Here is a 21,534-nt window from a genome sequence, read left to right as displayed (position 1 = left end):
AATCCACTCCATTTATCACCTGCAGCACATTCCTCTCTCCTTTTAGTCCCAAGTGTTTCTAAATCCCCATTTCTTCAGGTATCATAATTCTAAATAATCCTTTATAATTGACAACTTTGTCAATAACTGGCAGTGACAATTTACCAGAAAGTACAGTTTAATATCTTCCTTCTTTCAGCCTCCAGGAGGATAGATACACCTGATCATTCTGCTCATTACTTCAAGTGTCTCACTCTGTGTTTCCCCTCTCATACTGTTTATTTGCATATGTAAAACTTGAACCAGCTGAGTCCCTTTTTAAAATTTTTTACTTCAACCTACTATATTCCCCTCTTAATGTTTTTAGTCTTTATGTCAGGAGGATGATTCATTGCCATATTAGCTATTATAAAAAAGTGCTTCCCTCTCTTCTTCTGGGAACACAGTGCTTCACTCGCATGTAGAGTGTATCATGGTGGTTATTCTCTAGGAACACTGCTGCACTTGGGGCAAAGTGCTGTTAATGTAACCAAGGCACAATAAACAGTCAAAAAGCTGCTGAAGAAATTAAATACTTGCCTGAAAGGAGGAGTCTGATACTTCTCTAAGGTACTGGGAATTCATTTCTTCCTGGTCCTTTATATATTAGCTTTTCAAGTAATTGTGAGCCATGAAGAATTTTGCTTTTGTCTATAAATGCTGCGTTTATTTGGTTTTGCATTGTTGCAAGAGCTGGGGAGGTTAGAGCAATGAAGTAGTCTACCATACCATCTTACTACAGCTCGAGGCTCAGTTTTTGGAATGTTGTTTAAATAACATTTTGAGTTCCCAAGTCTGAAGTGAGGCAGGTGGAAAGGGAAAGATATTGAATATCTATTTAGCAGTTGGTCACTATAGAAACATGCTGTAAAGAGAACAGTTAACCATGGACTTAAGGAGAGTGTTGGAATGAACAACAGAGGGTCAAAGGCTCATTTTGTGCTGCTCAGATAAAGCAGTTGTCTGCCTTAAGAGAATAACTGGGGTTACAAAGTGTAATTCTGAGGTGATTATCATTAAATTGCCTTTTTTCTATTACCTAGTATGTGTGCAATGCACATGGGAAGGGCTGCAGCATATTGTTCCTTTGGCCAGCTTTCATTGCTGTAGTGTTTTGTAAACCAGGATGCATTGAGGCATAATTTATAAAAAATTTCAAAGCTCTCAATATGTGTTTGGATGTACTTGGTGCCCATCTGTCTGAAAGGGCCGTTAGCAAGTTGAATTTTACAGAACAAGCTATTTCTGTGGAACCTCTTTTCTTACTGGTGGTACTTTCAATAGCTTGTCTTAAAATCTACAAAGTTTTCTGCTGCTTTTCTCTTGTTCGGAAGGTCTGAGGGGTTAAATTTGATAGTGATATCACCACACGTGCTCAGCTCAAGCAGGCATCTTTCTGCCATCTCCGGGCCCTGGGTTCGTATGCCCTCTTGCTGCCCCTCACGCTCAGTTTTGCTGCTGTTGTTTTAGGTAAGCGCCCTCCAGCAGGACCGGACTCTCTGGGGTTGTTTCTGCTCTTTATTTGTCACATCAGCATTGTTGCTGATGCTTACCTCCTTAGACGCTGCTGCGTTTCTTTTCTGTTTCTTGAGCCCAACAGCTCTTTGAGATGCATTCATTGTGGAAGGGGGAAAAAAGACCTTGTGATATAATCTTGGCAATCAGGGGGCAAACCTGTCCCTTCCAGTAAGGCCCTGTAGCAGCTGTGTGAAGCTTCCTGGCGTTTGCCCTTTAATAAAATGTCTCCTTTTGTCTTCAGTAAATCTGACAGCAATCAGCTATCGAGTATGTGAGGTCATGTTCCTGCTATGAGGAAAGATTGCTATTAGCTACTAGGATGCACTTCTGAACAGACAATTTTCTTCAGTTTCTTAGCTGCCTTTTTACAATGGAAGTGCAATCTGCTACTAATAAACCTGATAGGTTTATGTTTTCAGGGGGCATTTTTTCTTTTTGTTTGAAAAACCTGATTAAGCTCATCACTGGCTGAATATAAATGCTAATACATAGAGGGGACCAGCCAGGCAAATTGCACTTGGCTAATTTTACTTAATGAGAATGTCTGATTCTGCTCAGTCACTTCCTCGCTCGGTTCAGGTTCAGCTACTAAAGCAGACCCAGGAGCTTCTTGTTAAATATTTTTAAAAGATGATCAGCTTATAATGATGTTCTCAAACTGTATGACTTCTGTTTGCTGTGATTGCTGTCACATATCAACTGGAATAATTTTTTTTCTTCATTTAATACAGTGCCAGGCAGTAATTCTGGCAAAAGATAAATGTGAAATTGGAGCATCTGAAAGCGCTAATTTGACAATAGCTGTCATTAAATTGTGGATGCGTGGCAAGGCCAGTCTTTCAGTAGCCAAATGCCTGTGTGTGTAGAAGTAAAGAAGGTGCAAGATCTAATTAAACACAATTTTCAGTAGTCCAAAAAGTATATAAATCCTAAATCTGCAAAAATAAGTAAAGTGAGCCTGTCAGCGGAGGTGTTGGTATACATGTGTTACACACTTAAAGAAACAAAGACAAAAAGAACATGTAACACCAGAGCTTGCCATAAGCATTTCTGCCAGCTTTATGGGCTTGCCATTGCAAATCTGAATTCGAAAATTTTTTTTTTCTCTGATCTTGCTGTAAGATAGACCTCCACAAGAAACAGAAAATTTTCTGCATCACTGTTCATGTCACAGGGCTGTGAAGAAAAGTTCCACTGAAGCATGTTTTATGGCAAATGGTGTTTAACAATCTTTTCTAAAGAAAAGCTTTGGTTTCTCAGCTGCGTATGATTCCTGCTCACTTCAGTGGACCTACTTGGTTGTTTTACCCAGGGAAGAATTTAGTGAAGTGCTCCAAGTTTTACACGCTTGGGCTTATAAACTTAAATAAGCAACTTCTGTTAGTTCATTTTCAGATCTTAGATATTTCCAGGCTGGGTTTTAGGCTTTGTCCTGCAGTTATCCAGTGGGAGGTACCTTGATTAGACTCTCTGAAGAGACAGAACTTGTTTGTTTGATTCCTGGTTTTGCGTACTAGGTGAACTTCACCAATCCAAAAATAAAGAAAATAAAATATGGGGGGGGGGGGGGGCGGGGGAAGGGGGGGGGATAATTTACAGTACTCAAAGGACATTTATTGGGCTAGGAATAATTTTGCTTTGTTTGTTAAAAGTATTTGCTGCATGTCCTTCTAAGCTCTGTTGGGGAGGAACTTGCACAGGATAGCAGGTGTGATAGACTCTAGATGTTTGATAGCACTTGCTTTGCTGTTTAGCACTCAAGTCAGAATGGGGAAAAAAACCTGTCAGTTCTTCAAAAACTGTGAATCTAATAATTTGCAATATAACTTTCAGAGTTATTTTTTACTTGCAATCTATGAATCTAGGTGGGGAAAGGATATTACCTATGGCCTCTTAATGTGAACCCTGAGCCCTTAAATGCCAATCTGAAAGTTTTCAGGAAGGAAAGATTCATCTTATGAAATGATAGATTCATGTAAGGGCCATTGATGTGTAGTATAGAAAGAGCATCTACTGATGCTTTTGTTATTTAGAGTTGTATGGGTTAAAATACAAATTCACTTGGAAAAGTTGGTGAGCTGCTCGTAACTAGTTCATCTATTCTGCCTTCCCAACTCTTTTAAGTAAATTGATTCTACAAAGGCAGCTACAGTTTGCCAGTATTTTTTCATGTTAGTGACTGAACTATTATCCTTCACAGCAAGTCAGGACTAACACTTTGTAATTGCTGTGAGAGGCTGGCACATCCCCTCGACACCGGAGTCAGCCAACTGCAACTCCCAGGGTCTTGTCTTATCTGCAGAGCTTTGCCCAAAGTATTGTGAAGTCTCCCACAGGTTTCCATTACGCTAAATTGGCAGCCCTGGGAGCCCAGCCTCCAGCCTTTTGCAGTGGGAGGAGCTGCTGCCAGAAATGCTCATTCAGGTTAGTGGATACAGTGAGAGCTTGCTCTGCAGGGGAAGGTAACTGTGGACTGTTAAAAACGGTTTCAAAATATGAGACACTCTCTTCTATTTCTGTGTCGGAAAAGAAAGCATAAGACTCTAATTAGAAGAGAAATTTGAACTTGGAGAAATTCATACCCATCATTGCCACCTTTCTTTCATCTCTGAATTTTAGACCTAGCCCCTCTGCTGTATTATTTCCACTGTTGAAAAGGTACAAATACCAAAAGGGGATGACACTTCAAGGTTTAAGTGAAATCACTTGGGAATGGTAAAATTAGGTCTTCTGATTAACTGACTCATTCAATGGTGTAGTACGTGACAGGGTAAATCAAACACTTGTTTTCTTTTGCTTTACTGTCTGCGAACAGCATTGAGCAGAAGAGACACCCGTCTTTGTTTCTTCCAAAATGATGGGCTTTCTCCGCAAAGGAGCTTTTGGTCTACTGCTACATGCCTGTTCAGTTCCAGAGGATAAATACAGCCCACAGTTTTAGAGGATAAATAAATCTGTGACTTCTTAGTTGCAACAAAAAAGTGTGACTGGAGGCAGGTTTGGCAGCAGAGAGCTATCAAGACTGTTGTAAATGTTGGATTGGCAGCAGGGGAGATAGCTGTATTTAAGGACTTTAGGGAAGAAATTGTCCTAAACAATAAGGTTTGAGCCAATTCTAGAGACTAGGACTGCTGATTATCTTTGTGTCCAGTTTCATGAAGGACAGAATCTTTTCCAAAGAAGAATGTCAGACTTCTAAAGTAAGAAAATGAGAGCATATAAACTAGGTATAGCAACCTGTGTGTTTTGTCCTCTTTCCCCAGTCTTTTCTGTTTGTAATAACCTACAAATTCTCATTCTAGATTAGACGTGGGTTCTTGGAGATGCTCACTCCTCTGTTCCTTTGGTAAAGCACTAAGTCTCTTGTTGCCACTGTAATACAAATAGTAATAAGAGCATAATCAGGGTTGTATTTGTTTTGTGGTTATTCTGAACGCTAGAGACTTACAGTAATTATAATACCATTAAATAGTAATGGAAAAAGATTTAAAAGTAGATCATGAGACTCCTGGAAGGAGATGAAAATCTTGCTCAGTTTTCTTCACTACCCCAGGCATTGCTTTCCTCTCTTTTATGGCAAAAAGGGCAACCTAAAATTATTTCCAAAATGCTGGGGCATAGATCAACCCCTCTGTGCTAGGGGCCAGAGTGCTATATAAAAGACAGGTTTGGGGGGGAGAAATTAAATAGGAATGAATTCAGTTTCAAAAATTAGTTTTCTGTAATTTTGGAAGTGCTTTGCATCTGACTGCATTTAGTAGTCGGAGATACTGCATTTAGTGCCAGGAGACAGGAATATAACTATGAAGAAAGCAATCCTTCCATATACCTCTCACCATGGGATCCGATTGCTTTATAAATCTATGCAGCCAGTGTAATGACTCTATTTCAAATTTTTTTTGGAGTATGCTGCTGTGAAAACATTATATGATACGGCCCTATGACCCAGCCCTCTGTTTCATGAAACAACACCCAGCTTCACTCCCGGATTCTCTACCTGCCCCCCCCAGGGTTTATGGTCAGTTCATCACACGTTATTTCTGCTGCTTCATCCTCCTCGGAGGCAGGACTCCTCGCACTCCTCCCCTGCTCCAGTGTGGGATCCCTCCCACCGGAGACAGTCCTCCATGAACTTCTCCAACGTGGGTCCTTCCCATGGGCTGCAGTTCTTCATGAACTGCTCCAGCATGGGTCCTTTCCACGGTGTGCAGTCCTTCAGGAGCACACTGCTCCAGTGTGGGTCCCCCACGGGGTCACAAGTCCTGCCAGAAAACCTGCTCCGTGGGCTGCTCTCTCCACAGATCCGCAGGTCCTGCCAGGAGCCTGCTCCAGCGCGGGCTTCCCATGGGGTCACAGCCTCCTTTGGGAACCCACCTGCTCTGGTGTGGGGTCCTCCACGGGCTGCAGGTGAATATCTGCTCCACCGTGGACCTCCCTGGGCTGCAGGGGCACAGCCTGCCTCACCATGGTCTTCACCATGGGCTGCAGGGGAATCTCTGCTCTGGTGCCTGGAGCATCTCCTCCCCCTCCTTCTGCACTGACCTTGGTGTCTGCAGGGTTGTTTCTCTTACGTGTTCTCACTCCTCTCTCCAGCTGCCATTTCTTTCTATCCCGCAACTTTTTTTTCCGTCTTAAAAATGTTATCACAGAGGTGCTACCGCTATTGCTGATGGGCTCGGCCTTGGCCGGCGGCGGGTCTGTCTTGGAGCCGGCTGGTATTGGCTCTGTTGGACACAGGGGAAGCTCCCAGCAGCTTCTCACAGAAGCCAGCCCTGTAACTACCCCCCCCCCCCCCCACCGCTACCAAAACCTTGCCACACAAAGCCAATACACCAGCTCCAAGGAGGCTTTCAGCAGTTGCAAGGCTATTGCCTTGCCCTTTTGTTGAGATGGATATGCTTTAAGGAAAACAAGATTTCTTTTGGGTAGTTTAGTCTGTCTACTTTGTCTTGTGTGAGCCACAAGGTCTACGTTGGGCCCTGATTGTAGTGTCTGTCTGTGGTTGTTGCAGTGTTTACAGTGTTTATTTGTGAGGGAGGGATGATGTATGTGACTTTGGTTAATGATGCTTTAACACATAGTGCTTCCAGTCCAAATTGGAAGAGCGCATCCAAAGAGAAGGACAGGCTATGCATGATAAATACCTCTCCCACTGCACAGTTAGAATAGGCTTCATAACAAATGTGAAAAATGCAATTTCATTTTCCTTCAGCTTTTCAATTTCCTGCTAATAGCTTTCATAGAGGAAAAAATGTTTTTTGTCAAAATCGTTGTCATTTAAAGCCATAGAAACTTGAAAGCTCTTAGAAGGTTACAAAGGTAAATTAAAATACCCATTTTAATTGTTCCTTAAGCATACTATGTTTGATTTTGGTTTATTCCTTTACTTCCTCCTGTGTACAGTGAAGTTTCCTGACAAAGGGCCAATGAAGAGGATTTATAAACTGATCTTAGTATAATCACATGCTGGCCTGTATCAGTATTCAGGATGTATTGCTTATCTTAACCTGAAGTGATGTGTTAATTTGACTTGGAAATGGAGAAAGATGTGCACACAAAGTAAACAATTTATTGAATTAAATAAAATCGTAACTACAGATCAGTGATTCTGCTGTAGTGTTTTGCTAGTTAAAATAGAAGGCCTTGCTGTTACCGCATGGGAATCTGCAGTTTATCATCTGCCGGCAGATAATCAGCCCTGTTACCAAATTGTGCGCTTTCCAGCTTTGCCTGCAGGCCGGCAATGTCACAGGGACAAGCAGGGCATTGTCAGCCGCGGAAACAGCGCAGACCCAGCGTGGCACTTCCCCACCCCAGTTGCGATGCAGATGTTACATGCACGAGATCCTTCATGCGTTATAACATTGGCTTAGGTTCTCAGCATGCTGCAGTGGACTGACTGCTCCTATATATTTATATCTGTTATGCTCACAGGAAAGAATGTGGTTTATTTAGCAGCTTAATCCATAGGAATTCAAATAAATTCTACTCTTTGGACCCTTTGCTTGTTTTCAGGTCTGTAGGGTTCTCCACCCCTGTCTGTGTTAACCCAGACAAATCCTAGTGAGGTGTCAGTGACTTTTTATTACGTACAGTCATTTTCTTTTGTTAAGTAGCCTCCTCTCAGCTGTTGAAACTGAGGCGCTCTTGTGTAGTTAACTATGAGATTGCCATATTCAACTCTACTCCTCCCTCTTGCAAACAATAGTAGGGGAGCTCGGTAGAGATTTCAGTAGGTGCCGTAAGGATCCTGGGCTCTGCTGAACTCAGCTGGGACCTCCAAATAGGCTGCTTTTATCCCAAGTGGTACAGGCAAACATACTATAAGGTCACTGCCACACGCTATTCAGCAATGAAGCTGTCCCAAAGTAACAAATCAATAGTTGATGATAAACAGTGTAGAGGAGGCAGAGGTCCCATACTTAAGCCATTGTTAAGAAAGAAGGAATTGGCAATGAGCTCCAGGAGGTCTGGAGAACAGCTTCCAGAGGAAAGTGTGGAAAATCTGTCCCTCAATTAATCTAAAATTAGACTGGACAAAAAACCCCAAACCTCACTATAAATGTGCTATGTATGGAGGGATGGGGTGATGGTATGGTGGCATCACAACAGGTAGAGTGAAAGAGGCTGGTGATGGACAGGGAGTAAAGATTTTTCCATTTAGAGACTATTCTAAAGCCCTGCTCTGATTTTTCCAAATGAAACCAAGGTATTTGATATGGTCTTAACTCGGGGTTGACGTTTTGGTCATCTTGATGCTCACTTTGGGAGGTGTGAATAACCAAAATGAGCTGATGTTCACTTGTTAAGATTTCCTTTCTTAATTCTTAGTTAGAATTCTTAGTGTTTTCTAGCAATCCTTAAAGTTTCTATACTAGAGGCAGGAAACATGAAGAGCCAGAGGTTTTCAGAGCCATGTCTTGGGTGGCACGGTTACAGACAGGTTTCTGCCGTTTAAAACATAGTAGAGGAGGTGTGATCTAAAGAGACAGCAATTAACAGTTAAAAGTCATTCATCAGCCAATGTCCTGTAGCACTGCTGCGTGCCATATGCATGTGCAGCAAAAGTGGAGTTGAGCCAAAGAGCAGCTGAGTTTGTGGACAGCTTTGAATCCAAAGTCACGACGGGACCTGCTGGGATGTCTAGGATCCTCCCCCGGAGCATTAATCCGAAAAAGATACCATCTGGAGGAATTTTCTTGCCAAGGGACTGTGATGCCATCTTTGTCTTCCAGTTCTTATCAATCACAAATGGCTTTTAAATAGATTTGTATTTTACCTTCAGTCAGATGATTTTGTCTTCTTAGCTACTAAGGACACTCTGACCTTGCAATAGACTTCTAGAAGAACACTTTTTATTTCTGATAAGACACATTTGTTGCAACGGCTGCTCTGTCACTCTTCTCTTTCCTTTTCCTGCACCAGTACCTTCCCTTTTTTATCATAGCTGACTTGTACGCTCTTCTTAGCACTGTATTTTCTTTTGTCTTCTTTTGCTGTGGGGGCAAAGAACAACTTTACCTTTAACGTTTTTGAAACTCAGGTTTAACTATGTAATTCTAGTAGTTTGCATTATAATTTTTGCATCTACTTGATTTAAAAAAAGGCAAGCACTGTAATACTTCCATAAGGCTGGAATTTTACTCATTCTTGCCATGACTGTATAGTGTGTGCATGAATGTTTTTAAAATCAATTAAATATAAATTGATAGCACCTTCAATACAGTAACCGTCACAAGTTTTATTGATGTGGAATCTAGTTTGCATAGATTGCCCCCTCATTTTTAATTCACCTCTCTTTAATTCAGTGTTAACTATCAAATTGGACTACCTATACCTCTTAGCTATGTGAGGCTGTCTTTATGCTGCTTATGTTTTTGAAGGGCCTTTCTACTACACCCATAGGATTAAAGTCACTTGTTGTGTAGAGCAGGGCTAGCTTTGAGAGCTTGCTAGGCCACAGAATCCCAGCTATATGCCTCTAAATACTATGCTCTATAACTATAGAGTGACATAAGGGTAGTGTTTAAATCAAGTCACTGCCTTCATAGTATCTCTAATGTGTTTGGTTTTAGTTTAAAAAATAAATATTTAAAAATCAGCAAACAAATTAATTCACTCACCAGAATGTTTCTAATGCATTGTGTTGGGACATACAGACCCCAGCTGAGGTTGTTATACACCATACCTATGCTTTAAATGGAGTAGCCCCTGCTTGGGAGGATTTGTACAGCACACGGAAAATACAGCACACGGAAGAGGGAAACAGGGCAGACTTAACCACAGTTTTATGGGTGGAAGCTGAGACACAAAAGCATTAACAGTGGTTTGTAGCTAAGCTGGGAATCAACACGTGCCTGGTTCTACCTTTGAAAACCTCCTTTCATTTTAACTTCCTTTTTAGTTCAGGTAGAATGACTGGCACTGCGGAAAAGTTGTCTTTTAGAATTTTGAAGTAGCTTTAAATGGTTTTGTCTTCAGGAGTGCTCAACAATACGAGGAACTAGGAAAATAGATATATCTGAAATAAATAGCCTGGTGCCTGAGAGGGGATAGGAAGGAAATAGTAAAAACAGTATTGGATTTAAAAAAAACCAAAACATTTTTAGGCCAGTAGTAAGAACATGTCTAATGCAGGTATGGAGGGAAGTAAGATTAGGCCGTTCTCTTATTACCTAGCACTAAATCCATTTTGTCTCTAAAAACTAAAATCCTGCCGGTGAGGTCTAAAGAGGTTCTTCAGTTGGATTTACTAAGACTGCAGGATACGTGGTCGATAACTATTTTTTCATCATCCTTTAGATCTCTCCACCTTACTCAAGACTTAAACTCTGCCAGTATAATGAGCCAGCTGCTTAACTGCTTCCAGATTCCTTGGTCCATATTCTGCTGGCTTGTTTTATGCTGGGGAGGTCCCTGGAGTCTGTGGAGGAGGAAGGACTTTCTCTTCTGCCCCCCTCCTCCCCTCCTCAGACTGTGGTGTGGCAGTAAAGTCACCTGATAACCAATAATCAAATCTCAAAACTTATTTTCCCCTACAGGATTCGGGATACACGAGGAAATGGCCACAAAACAACTGTTCCTTTACCTGAGCCATGCTTCTTCCTGTCCTTGCCTGGGCTGTACAATGTCCCCTTTCACTCCCTTCTTGCCTTAGAACAACAGAAGAATTTAATTCTGGTGATGGAAGTATCCTCTGAGCTGCAGGGTTGGAAACAGGGTTTGCCCATGTTGGCAATTTAAGGTAAAGCTCCTTTACATTCTTCTAGCAGTTTAGCTGTAGCTGGTATATAGAGGAGGGTAGGTGTACCCCAAGCTTGATGCTCCATCAGCTCACTTCAGAGTGGGTGTTTCAAGTGTGTGGCTTCTAAATGAGTAACATGAACTTGATCCGAGAAGAACATGCGTCCAACAGAGCTCTTGCACTAAACTGATGTAAACTCCAGAGGTTTTGTACGCTGTATTTAAATGTTCATACCATTAAAAGCACTGAAGCAGTATTCTTAAATGTACTTTGTTTTAGGTCTCAGCGGCATTCATAAGTCTTGATGATTACAGAAGGATAAAACTTAAAAACCAGGCCTTTGCTATGGAAAAAAAATAATTCTTTTTATTTTGTAAAAAAGAATATGTAATCATTTGGGGCTGGCTGCCCTTGGCAATTATTACTGTTACTTTATTTTTCCTGAGCACATTTTCAATACAAAATGTATCATTTCAAGCATTTCTTCAGAAACAGACTTCAGGCATGACTTTGGACAAAGAGCACCTGCTTTCTGATCAGCTCTGATCATGCTAAACTTGGAACATGGTGGCCAAAAGCTATGTGAAACTTCCTATGGTATGCTTGGTTTTTTAACTTTTATCTGAACAGTACTAATTATAATCTTAAGTATTTAATTTATGTGGGTATATAAATACCAAATGGTCTTTCCTCACACTGAACAAGAGCTTTGAAAAAGCTTAGTGTCTTAATCATTCTTTTAACATATCACATGTTTCAGTTTGAAGATTCTGCTTGAGTCCTTGAAGATTCTTTCATGGATAAGGCTGGGCCTTGGTTATTTTTGTAGTTCTATAACAAATAACTAAGTTTTTTTCTTAACTTCAACTCATCTTTTGAATAGATAAGTTTTTTCTTCAGTGAGCAGAAGCAGCTTTGATACTTGTTACTGATACACTGATATATCTTTTATTAGTGAAGCAAAGTTTGAATTATGCAATATGCAAAAAAAAAAAAAAAGAAGGCAGCCCATACTTGTGGAAAAAAGTTACTGAGCTGCTGAAGTATTATTTGGAAAAAAAAAAAGCATCTCTGTGTTAGGAAAAAGACAACATTCATTTGTATTCCTGCTAGTCACAAATAACACAAAAGGTAACTATTGGGGATGATGATATAATTTATCCTGTTGTGTGTTTATTAGACTTAAACATAGTTATTACCAACTTCCACCATCTCTTGTAATAAATTTGCATTTTAACAGGACAGAGTACTTAAAAAGTCAGGGGGTGAGCTGTATAGAAATAACACTTTGATACCACTGTTTTGCATAAGCAAATGAGGACGGACAACCACTAAGTGCAGCCATGCTTTACTGAAGAAAAATATAGGCCATGGTAAACACAAAAATAAATTCCAGCCTGCGGGGCCTAATGTCTCGAATCAGGCTGCATGTTTCCTAGGTACTTTCAGGGAAACCTGATCTGCCCTATAATCTTGCTTAGCTTCTGGTCATTAGAGTATCAGCGCTGTGCATAATTTAAGCAGGGTTATATAGCTCTCTTCTAACATACAGGGGCAAGGGGACAGAGTATAGTAATTTTTCCTGATTGGCAAATGAAAGGCAAGGGAGGTACTGTTTCGTTAAATTGCTCCTAAGGCGGTCAGTAGCTGCTGTAAGGAGTAGTCCTGTTTTTTCTTCCTTCTTGCTCCATGTTCCTACCGCCTCTTGTTTGTCAGAGTTAGAGAAGGTGTGACTGCCCAAGCTGGATCAGCTAACAAAATTCACCCGGATTTGTGTAATTCAGAGATTTTTTTTTTTTTTTTCCTAAGGAATAGGGGTGGTGCCAGGCAAAACCTTTGCTTAAAATTGATACAAAAAGAATTTTCCTTCCAACATCTCAGTATAAGAAGCAAATGTGAACATGTTTCTTGGTTAAGCAGAATATTTATTAGCAAATTAATAGTATGAGTTTAAATATATTCAAATATATATAACTGCTGCAATATATTAAAATATATTTAAACAGTAGATTAAATATTTTTTTTGTTCTAAAAGTTAAACGTTGATTATATGTGTATCAGAAATGACACTTGTCTTCCCCGTCTGAAATCTCTACTAGAGAGCGTCTTGAAAGTAGTTCAGCTTCTAACTAACTAAACTTTCAAAGCCCGTCTGTACGTTTCTATTCCCAGCTGCAAAGCTAGGATAAAATAGAGGTTCAATAGCAGTGAACACTTGTAAAATTGTATCTCACAAATCACACTAAGATTTTTTTTTTTTACTATGCACTTTCTTTTGCCTTCAAGTATCTAATGGCTTAGCTGTGATTTGAAAGCCTTTAGCATTTTTTAAAATGCTAGTTAAGAAATTGTATAAAAGCTACTGAGTTTTCTTAGTTGTTTGCCACAGCACCTGTAATTTAGCATGATAATTCTTCAGTATCAATTAACAGTCCATACAACAGTCCAGCTGTATGTGTTCAGGAACGGATTTAGAACTGCTGCAAGAGCCATATTCAGAACTTCTGGGGTGTTCAAATTCTTGGTAATGTGGCATCATTTTTTAATACATAACACTTATCTTTCTTTTGTTTTATTCATGGTGATAATAATGCTGTCTGAGCAAATGTCAGATGGAAGAGATCTCTTAGTCAGATTCGAGACACTGAATTTTAATGTTCACCCTGCAATCTCCAGCATAGTTAAAGCAAACACTTTCTGTAGTGTTTGAAGTTGCAAATGTTAAAGTTACTGAGCTTCAGTTTCATCATCTGTAACACACTGTAATGCACAAACCGTAATAGCAGGCAATACTTACTGGTTTTATTTAGCTTGTTGGAAACAGTAAACCGGACTTTATCATAGATACTAATTCATCTAAGTGGAAGCTGCTGGAGGCAATATATTTTGAATTCTGTTTACCTTTCTGTCCAGTGCAAGGCATGCATTTATTTAGAAATGTATTCCCCCCAAAAAAATCAGATTCTTGCCATAATTAGTCCAAGGAAAAGCTTTGTAAATCACACAGGTCCTTAAAGTTGAACTGAGAGCTCTAATAGTGAGGAAGATGGAGTCAAGAATGTAAAGACAGAAACTGGGAAGCTGCACTGGCCTGTGTTTCTCCTGGTCTCGCAGTCGAGAAACTCAGAATAAAAGAGCTGAGATCATGAAATGTGTGATTCTAAGTCACAACTTCCACTTAAGCCATCCTAATCTATCTGGTCACAGTGTGTTGTAGATTCTTTATTCACTAGCTGAAAGACACTAAAAATAAAATAGTAATTGGGCTTGAGGAAAAGCAACAGATGAGACAGAATCCATTCCTTTTGCCAGGTTTTATTTCAGCCTCAAATGCTACTCCAGATGGTAAGGAAGAAGAACATCCTGGCACAGCCTGACTTCCGTGGCATAGCTGGCAGTGTCAGGCTCTTTGCAGAAAAAGATGCACTCCCTTCTTGGAGGTGGGAGTCTGGGATATCTGGCACTTTGCATGGGATTCTGCATTAAAAGGGAATTCCACCATACCAACTTGCAGGCTCTCCATAGTGCACAGATCAGAACTTTGCATGATCTTATATCCTCCAGTGTAAAGGCTCTGCCATATTAATGAGGGTTAAAAAGGGTGTGTTTCATCCAGTAGAACTCCTTAAGGAAAAACACCTCTCACTGAAAGATTTCTAAAGTTAAATAACTGAATTCAAGGCAACTTCAGGGAGTAGGATATTAGAAACTCTATCAATCAGAGTTAATATTATATAAAAAGCAGAAAACAGAAATGCTTAGCAGGTTTAGGTGGAGACACTTGGGCCATGGCTTTTCTATCACAGACTATGTAAAAGCTACATATAGTGTGTGTTTCTAAGATCAACAGTAAAGATAACCTTTAGCTCTTAAAAGCATCTTATGAGCTGGAAGACTGTGCTTTTTCTATATTTATTATTTGTTTTTAAATCAAGTTGCACTAATTTGCGCTCCTTATCATGTAATGTCATGACTTTTACAACAGTCAGCATGGATGGTTCTGTGTTTCTGTACAACAGCTGAAGAAAATGTCAAGTACAAAGAAATGCACTGCTCTCCTGATACAAATTAGCTTATCACGTAAATGGTGAAATAGAGGACTTTGAACTCTATTATAGGAGAATGTAAGATAGCGGATTAACACTACAGACTTCTAATTAATCACAATGTGTCTTATCCTCTTGACTGTAGCTGAGTAGGCAATTCTTCTAACCAACAGCTGTCCAGTATTAACACTTACCTGTTAGTACTGCTTCTTGTGCAGCTGTCAGCCTAGGTGACAGTGTTGCAATTGTTCCAAAAGTTCAAATATTCAGAAACATCCTTACATGAGAACTATACTTTATTGTGTGAATTCTTAAAAACCCCACAGAATTTAAATACTAAGAACTGAATAACACTCTGCACTGCTTATGCTACTTTCTCATGCAAAAAAAGTACAGAACAGTACTGATTATGGTTCCTTTCTTCTATAACATGCACAAAGTACTCCATACAAACTAATCATAATTATCATCAAAATTTTACAGCTTTACTGAAATGGGAATTCCAAGATTTGTTATGCATGTACCAAATTTATTTTAAGATGATACAAATTCATCTAAGTCTGATATCACTTCTCAAGGTAAAACTTGTATATCACTGAACTACTACAATAAGAAGATACATATTTGAACTACTTCATTTTTATTCCAACTTTTAGACCATGTTTTAAGAGGAATACTGCAAATAAATTGAAGTCATTGAGTCAACAGACACTATGCTGACCCCATAAAATACTTCTCTGATAGCATTTCTTGTCTCAGTTTTAAGGCATCTGAAATTCAAACCAAACTGAGCTTTTCTCACTATCAAAAGCCAAACTAAGAAATTCTCTCCAGAGAAAGACACAATATGTCACTTTCAAAAAGAACTATCTTAAGGCAATGTGCCACTGCTACAGGCTGCACACAAACCACAGCTCTTTCCCCCGACCTGTTGTGTTTTCAAAAATGTAACAGAGAAATTTCAGTGATGGAAAAAGTCTACTAGTATGTATTCAGACAAAAGAATGAGATAGAAATTTAATCTAAGATCTACAGACTAAACAAACTCCATATAATACACTTTTATTATTCATAAAAGGTATTCCCTTTTTCAATTCGCACTACAGGTAAACAGCAATGGACTGATTCTTCAGTTATCTATAAAACTGGAAAATAAGAAAACTGAAATCTAACTGAATTTGTTACACAGAATCACTGGGCTTTCAAACCACAAGTATCATCAGTAGGGATGGTAACGAGGCCCTGGGTTGTAGGAGTTGTAGCCATATTGTCCATAGTGGGAGGAGTACGATTGTCCTTGTCTGTGCTGCTGGTAGCTATTACCCCAACTTCTTTCTGGCCTCTGATTAGATCTATAGTCACCTTGCCAGTTGTATCTGTCTCCTCTAAAATATCTACCATCTTGAAACCTGCAATGAAAAGAAATGTCAAAGATTCACACAAATTGTGAGTGTTTAAAAAGACGAATGGTAATGAACTCTTGAATTTTACAGTTTTCATTAAAACTGTCATATAACTGTTTATACACTCAATTACTTATCTGGTTTTATGACAAACTGGTGAAAACAAACATATCTACAGTCATCTGAGATCATTCATTAATTTCTTACTACTACCCAACACACTATTTGCTAAGCGATGGAAGGATAGTCTGTTTCCTAACAAAGTATTCACAGGCATTAGGTGAACTCCTGGAACTTTGAATAGATACTCAAACAGACCATATATCTGAAAAAAAACCAGAAGATACATCTATAGCTGTATTGAAGCCAGGTTCGATCTAGTAGCTTCATGGCTGAAAGCTGTGGCAAAGCAGGCTTAAGCACAATTTAGCTACCTAACAGCATAAAGTCCTGGAATTTGCATATTCCCTAAAATACATACTACCACTGCTTCATGGTCTTTTGTAGATTCCCATATTCAAGAGGGTGTATCTTATCAGTGCTATTTAGCCATTGTTCCATCTAAATTTTGGCTTTTCAGCTGTATCTCTATTCCTATCAACATTTGAGCTGCCTCACAGTCATTTTCTTTGGATATCTCAGTGGTGTGGTGTAGACAAACCACATTTACATGAGGTTCACTTGGTGACCAGACTGTAGATAGAAGAATTCATCAGTTCAAAGAACCACCAAGTTTTGTAAGAATATCTCCTTAAACAATCACCTTTTCTTTTAATCTGTAGAAACTGAATCTGTGTTTAACTTAATGACAAGCTTCTAGGGTGAGAAAAAGTTAGAATGTTGTCCTTTTCTTCAGATAAGGCACAAATCCTACTTAGGTATTTAGCTAAGAAGAAATCTTCCCAACTGTTAGTTGGACTGGAGTTTTACAACTTTATATTAAAGGCTGATGTTAGTATTACCAAACATACTACATGCTGTAATCATTGTTTTTCAGTCACACAAAAATCAGATGTTACTGTCCAGAATTCAGTAAAAAGCTGCTATTACATCCTGAAGAAATAATTCAAAATATTTTGTAGTAGGCAGATAACATTGCACTTGCTAGACAGATTGGATGATGGATTTTACAGTCATTTCTACTAGATAGAAGAAATACAGGCTAATTAACAGAGTACAGCAAATATTTAGGTTACAAATTAAACGTTCTTCTGGACGGCTAGCAACAGATAATCACACTATTAGCCTGTTCCTTTGCACATTTTCCTGCCGGTTATTATCCAACAGAAGATAGGCTGCTTAGTTTTGCAGAACTCTCATCTTTCCCGTCTGGAAAAACATTCCTGGCTGAGCTGTTACAAACCCTAGGGCAATGGGTTCAGTGGTTCCAGCTCATTCCTTACTAAAAAGCAAATTACTTAGTACTTTTACATACAACGCAAAAACTTTGACTACCAATACAAAGAAAACATAAAACCTCATTACTTTTCAGAGAAGACTATTTCTCTTAAACAGTTACCTATGAAGTAACAAGAAGATATTTCTGTTAACAAAACAAATTCCATCTTTCTTCTGAAATAAATGATCATTTAACTATATATTTGTGAAACTACCAAGATTAAAAAAGAAAAAGAAATTGGTACCGATCTCTGTTTCTCTGGTTGCCACCAGATCTGCTTCTCCATTCTTCAACTATAGGAGGGGGATCTGCAGGGTGTTTCAGGTATTCTTGGTATTCTTCGTCATCTGATGTGAATCGATGAGCAAACATCTTTTCATAATTCAAGGGCATGTCAACCAAGGAAGTCATCCTGAAAACTTTAAACGTGAACACAATAAAAGTGGCTTTAGCAACATATGAAGACTCTTATTGTAATAGCTACCAAAATCCACTTAGGGCAAATGAAAGACAATGAAAAGTTACACTCGGATTAACACGGCAGTTAAGTTTTGGGCAGACAGCATGGATGACTGACTTGTTAAGTGACTGACTTGTTTTGACGATCTAAAACTGTAAATAACTCTCTTGAATAGGTTATCCCTGATGGATTCCATGTGCAGTCTCTGGACATCTATACTGGCTATGCAGGCACAAATCTGTATAAACACTGGGAATGGTTTTAAGGGACGCCATCCACACAGGAGAAATTCAACTCAGATTAATACCTGATATAGTCTGCCATTACACAGCAGCATCTTTGAATCAATTTTCATAGACCTAGATTAGATGAGCTGTAGTAGAAAGATATGGGACATTTCTGAGAGTTAACAATGGAACAAAGTATTTCTTCAGAATGTACTCCCAATCTATTTCTAATCCATTTTTGACAGGAAAAACATTACTACAATCCACTTGAAAAGTTTGCTAAGGTAGAATATCATGCAAAGCCTACAGCAAAGCAAAATAATCACTTATTCACAATAATTTATGTGTTAATAACTTGATTCAGGGAAAGGACAGCAACCTAAGATAAGAGGATGTTAAATTACCTCATAATATACCTCTCTGATGAGATTTGTGTTTAAGACCTTAGTTTCCTTATTTACCTGGCCATATATGCATTCGCCCTTCAGACGTTGGTGCTATCTAGTACTGTCCATCAGTAAAAGTCTGGCCCTAATAGCAGATGCTGAGAAAGGCTCTACACCTAACTGTTTTATCAAGCCCTGGGTAATTTAGAGCATTGAAGGTCTTTGCCTCTAGACTTCCAGATAAAGCTCTTCCGCTATCTCCTGAAGATTTGCAGGCCGGACCAATATTCACCTTGCAAACTGGAGGGAAGGAAGGAGGAAACCGGTTTCTTCTGGACCCTGAGAGCTAAAATATATACCCTCAATGACCAAGCCCAATTCTCCTCCCCGCTGTACCCATGAGCAGCTTGAGACTAGGGCAAGTAGGATGTTTATGGAGAATACAGCACTGTACTCTTTCTGTAGACTGAACCCTCGCCAGCTTCAGAAAGTTCCGTGTCTGGTGACCTCCAGAGCCCTTCTGCAGCCTTCCCCCTTCCACCTAATGACACAGCGTAAATCTTTCTGAAGCAGGTGTAGGAGTTATTCCCGCAGGATGCCCAGTGACTTCATCCTCCTTTTTTGCAATGAGCTAACCTCGTTAGTTTTAACTGTGAGCTAGCCCACCCCTCAGGAGCGAAGTTCCTTGGAGATATCTCAGTCGGGGAGGGGGGTGGATAACACTGCCCTGGGGACCCACCGCATACCACTACAGTCTTCTCCAGAGAGCAGTGGGAGCAGCTCTCCTCACGATTCATAATTTTAATATTACTGTTCATCCTGCGGGGGCCTGCAACAGGGAAGACCCGTCACCTTCTTCCGCCTACGGCCAAACACTGCCTTGAGCAACGGACGGGGCCCACTCGCCTCGGGAGGGCTCGCGTGGAGCCCTCTTCCCCTCACGGCGGGCCGGCCCGGCCCGGCCCGGCCGGGGGCCCTGTCCCCTCACAGCGGGGGCCCTGTCCCCTCACAGCGGGGGCCCCCCCCAGCTCTGCCGGCTCTGGCCAGAGCCCGCCGCAGGAACAGCTGAGGAGAGCTGAGTGTCTCGGCTGCCCGCCGCCCGCCACCCTCCTCCCTCACAGCCGCCCGCCGCCGCCGCCCTCACCCTGCGCCGCCAGCCGCCGCCGAACCGCCGCAGAAAGCCCGCCTCTTCCGGGCCGGGCCCCGCCGCTTCCCCCCGCCGCCGGGGCGGTGCCGCCTGCGGCCGGCGTCCTCACGGCGAGCCCCGGGGGCCCCAGAGGGGTCGCCGGCCTGAGGCCACGCCGCCCGGGCGGAAGGATTGATTCCCACAGAGTAGGATTTGATACAAAGCACGTTGACATAAATAGGATTGAGGTTTGCGGGGCGCTTTCCTTGGCTCCTACGCAGGTTTTAAGGAGGTGATGCCTGAAGTATTTGGATTTTAACAGGAAGGTGCGACTGAAAAGTGCAAAGCCAACGTGGCGCCTACAGCTGTAGCGCTGTGGCTGTTGATAATGCGATTTCAGTGTATTTCAGGCGTAAAAAAAAAGCTTGGAGATGTGTTGGCTGCTGCGTGAGGAAAGTAAGATGACATGAAGCCTTTTGGGCAGCTAAGTAATTATGCGTAAACCAAAATAATTCCGTTTTGGCATCTGCTTCAGCGACATATTTACGCTCCCACCTGGTGCTGTAGATCGTGGTTAGTCCTGTCACCTTTAAAACACGTGAAGTGGTGTGTGAGCGTCAAAGCTGCCTGAACGAGGTCCTGTGCGCTCCCAATAGCTAGAGGCAGGGACCTGCACCTCCCCTCCTGTAATTTTGTGACCCCGGGTGTTGTTAGTAATTTATGAAGTGCTACAGCAGTTATTAACAGCTCGCTGCCCAAAGGATTTGCAGTATGGGGATGTGGTGTTGCCTCTCTCCTCTGAACGGCTGTTGGCATTAAGACTTTCCTCTAGAAGAAACGGTGTTGGGGTCCCTGTTTCCCTGTTTGCCTTGTTTGCACACCGCTGACGTCTTTGCATTGCTGACTATCTTCCACCTCTCCTAAGCCAACGATTTTTCGATGGTCTCTCGTGCTGTCTATAATAAATTGAATTTTGTAGGACCCCTTCAGAAAGCAATGTTTTTTTTATGAGCCCTACTAGAGACTCTATCGCTCAGGCACTAGCAAAGCATAGAGACTGAAAATTGAGTACCTCACTTGAAACAGAACACCCCAGCGACAGCGGCATCCAATTCTCCAAAAATATTAGACTAGAATAAGTGCCCTTTGTTCGATATAAACAGCAATAATTACAGTCTGCTGTCCTGCCTGACCTATAGCAGGAGTGTGTTGTCACTTGCAGAATAGAAATTATGACCTCGATCCAAACAGTCTAATGCAAATACCTTAGCCTGGATAGCTAGTTCTAAGCCAAACAAATTGTCATTGAGGCTGAAAAATAATATATTTTAGCTTAAGTTTTCCCCATATAATCCCTGTTCTACTGACTGCCCTTTTAAAATGGGCAGAAGTAAGTAGGATTTTATTTCTTCCCCAGGCATGTTTCATTTTGACCACAGGATATTGCAGTTTCAGGTGTGTCTACAGAGGATTTCATGTATAAAACTAATGAGAAGATTCTTAATAAAAGGGAGATATTTGGGTCTTTTGAGGCTCTAGTCTGCTGTTTCATGGGTGACATTTTTCATTAAAAGACCGAACTTAATTTAGTATTAAACTTTTAATTATAGACTCAAGTCATCCATACATTTACGCATATACTTAATCTAAGCATATACATCAGTTCTGTTGAAGGCATGGGCCCCTTGTAAATGCTGTGAGCCATGT

The 21,534-nt window shown here is 40.7% G+C and overlaps 1 protein-coding gene across 1 annotated transcript; it reads right to left on the bottom strand.

Annotated features, from left to right (window-relative positions):
- Window positions 1-15,104: 15,104 nt before the first annotated feature.
- RAMAC (RNA guanine-7 methyltransferase activating subunit) lies at window positions 15,105-19,885 on the bottom strand. The gene is made up of 3 exons (XM_049812788.1): window positions 19,846-19,885; window positions 17,873-18,047; window positions 15,105-16,235 (listed from the first exon to the last, which is right to left on the bottom strand). Exons 2-3 carry the CDS (start codon window positions 18,037-18,039, stop codon window positions 16,046-16,048), a joined length of 357 nt encoding a protein of 118 aa, XP_049668745.1. The 5' UTR covers window positions 18,040-18,047; window positions 19,846-19,885; the 3' UTR covers window positions 15,105-16,045.
- Window positions 19,886-21,534: the final 1,649 nt, after the last annotated feature.

The sequence above is a fragment of the Accipiter gentilis genome, chromosome 10 (genome assembly GCF_929443795.1).
Source record: "Accipiter gentilis chromosome 10, bAccGen1.1, whole genome shotgun sequence".
Classification (NCBI taxonomy): domain Eukaryota; kingdom Metazoa; phylum Chordata; class Aves; order Accipitriformes; family Accipitridae; genus Astur; species Astur gentilis.
Note: the sequence above shows the minus strand (reverse complement) of the source record. Positions and strands in the feature narration are given on the sequence as shown.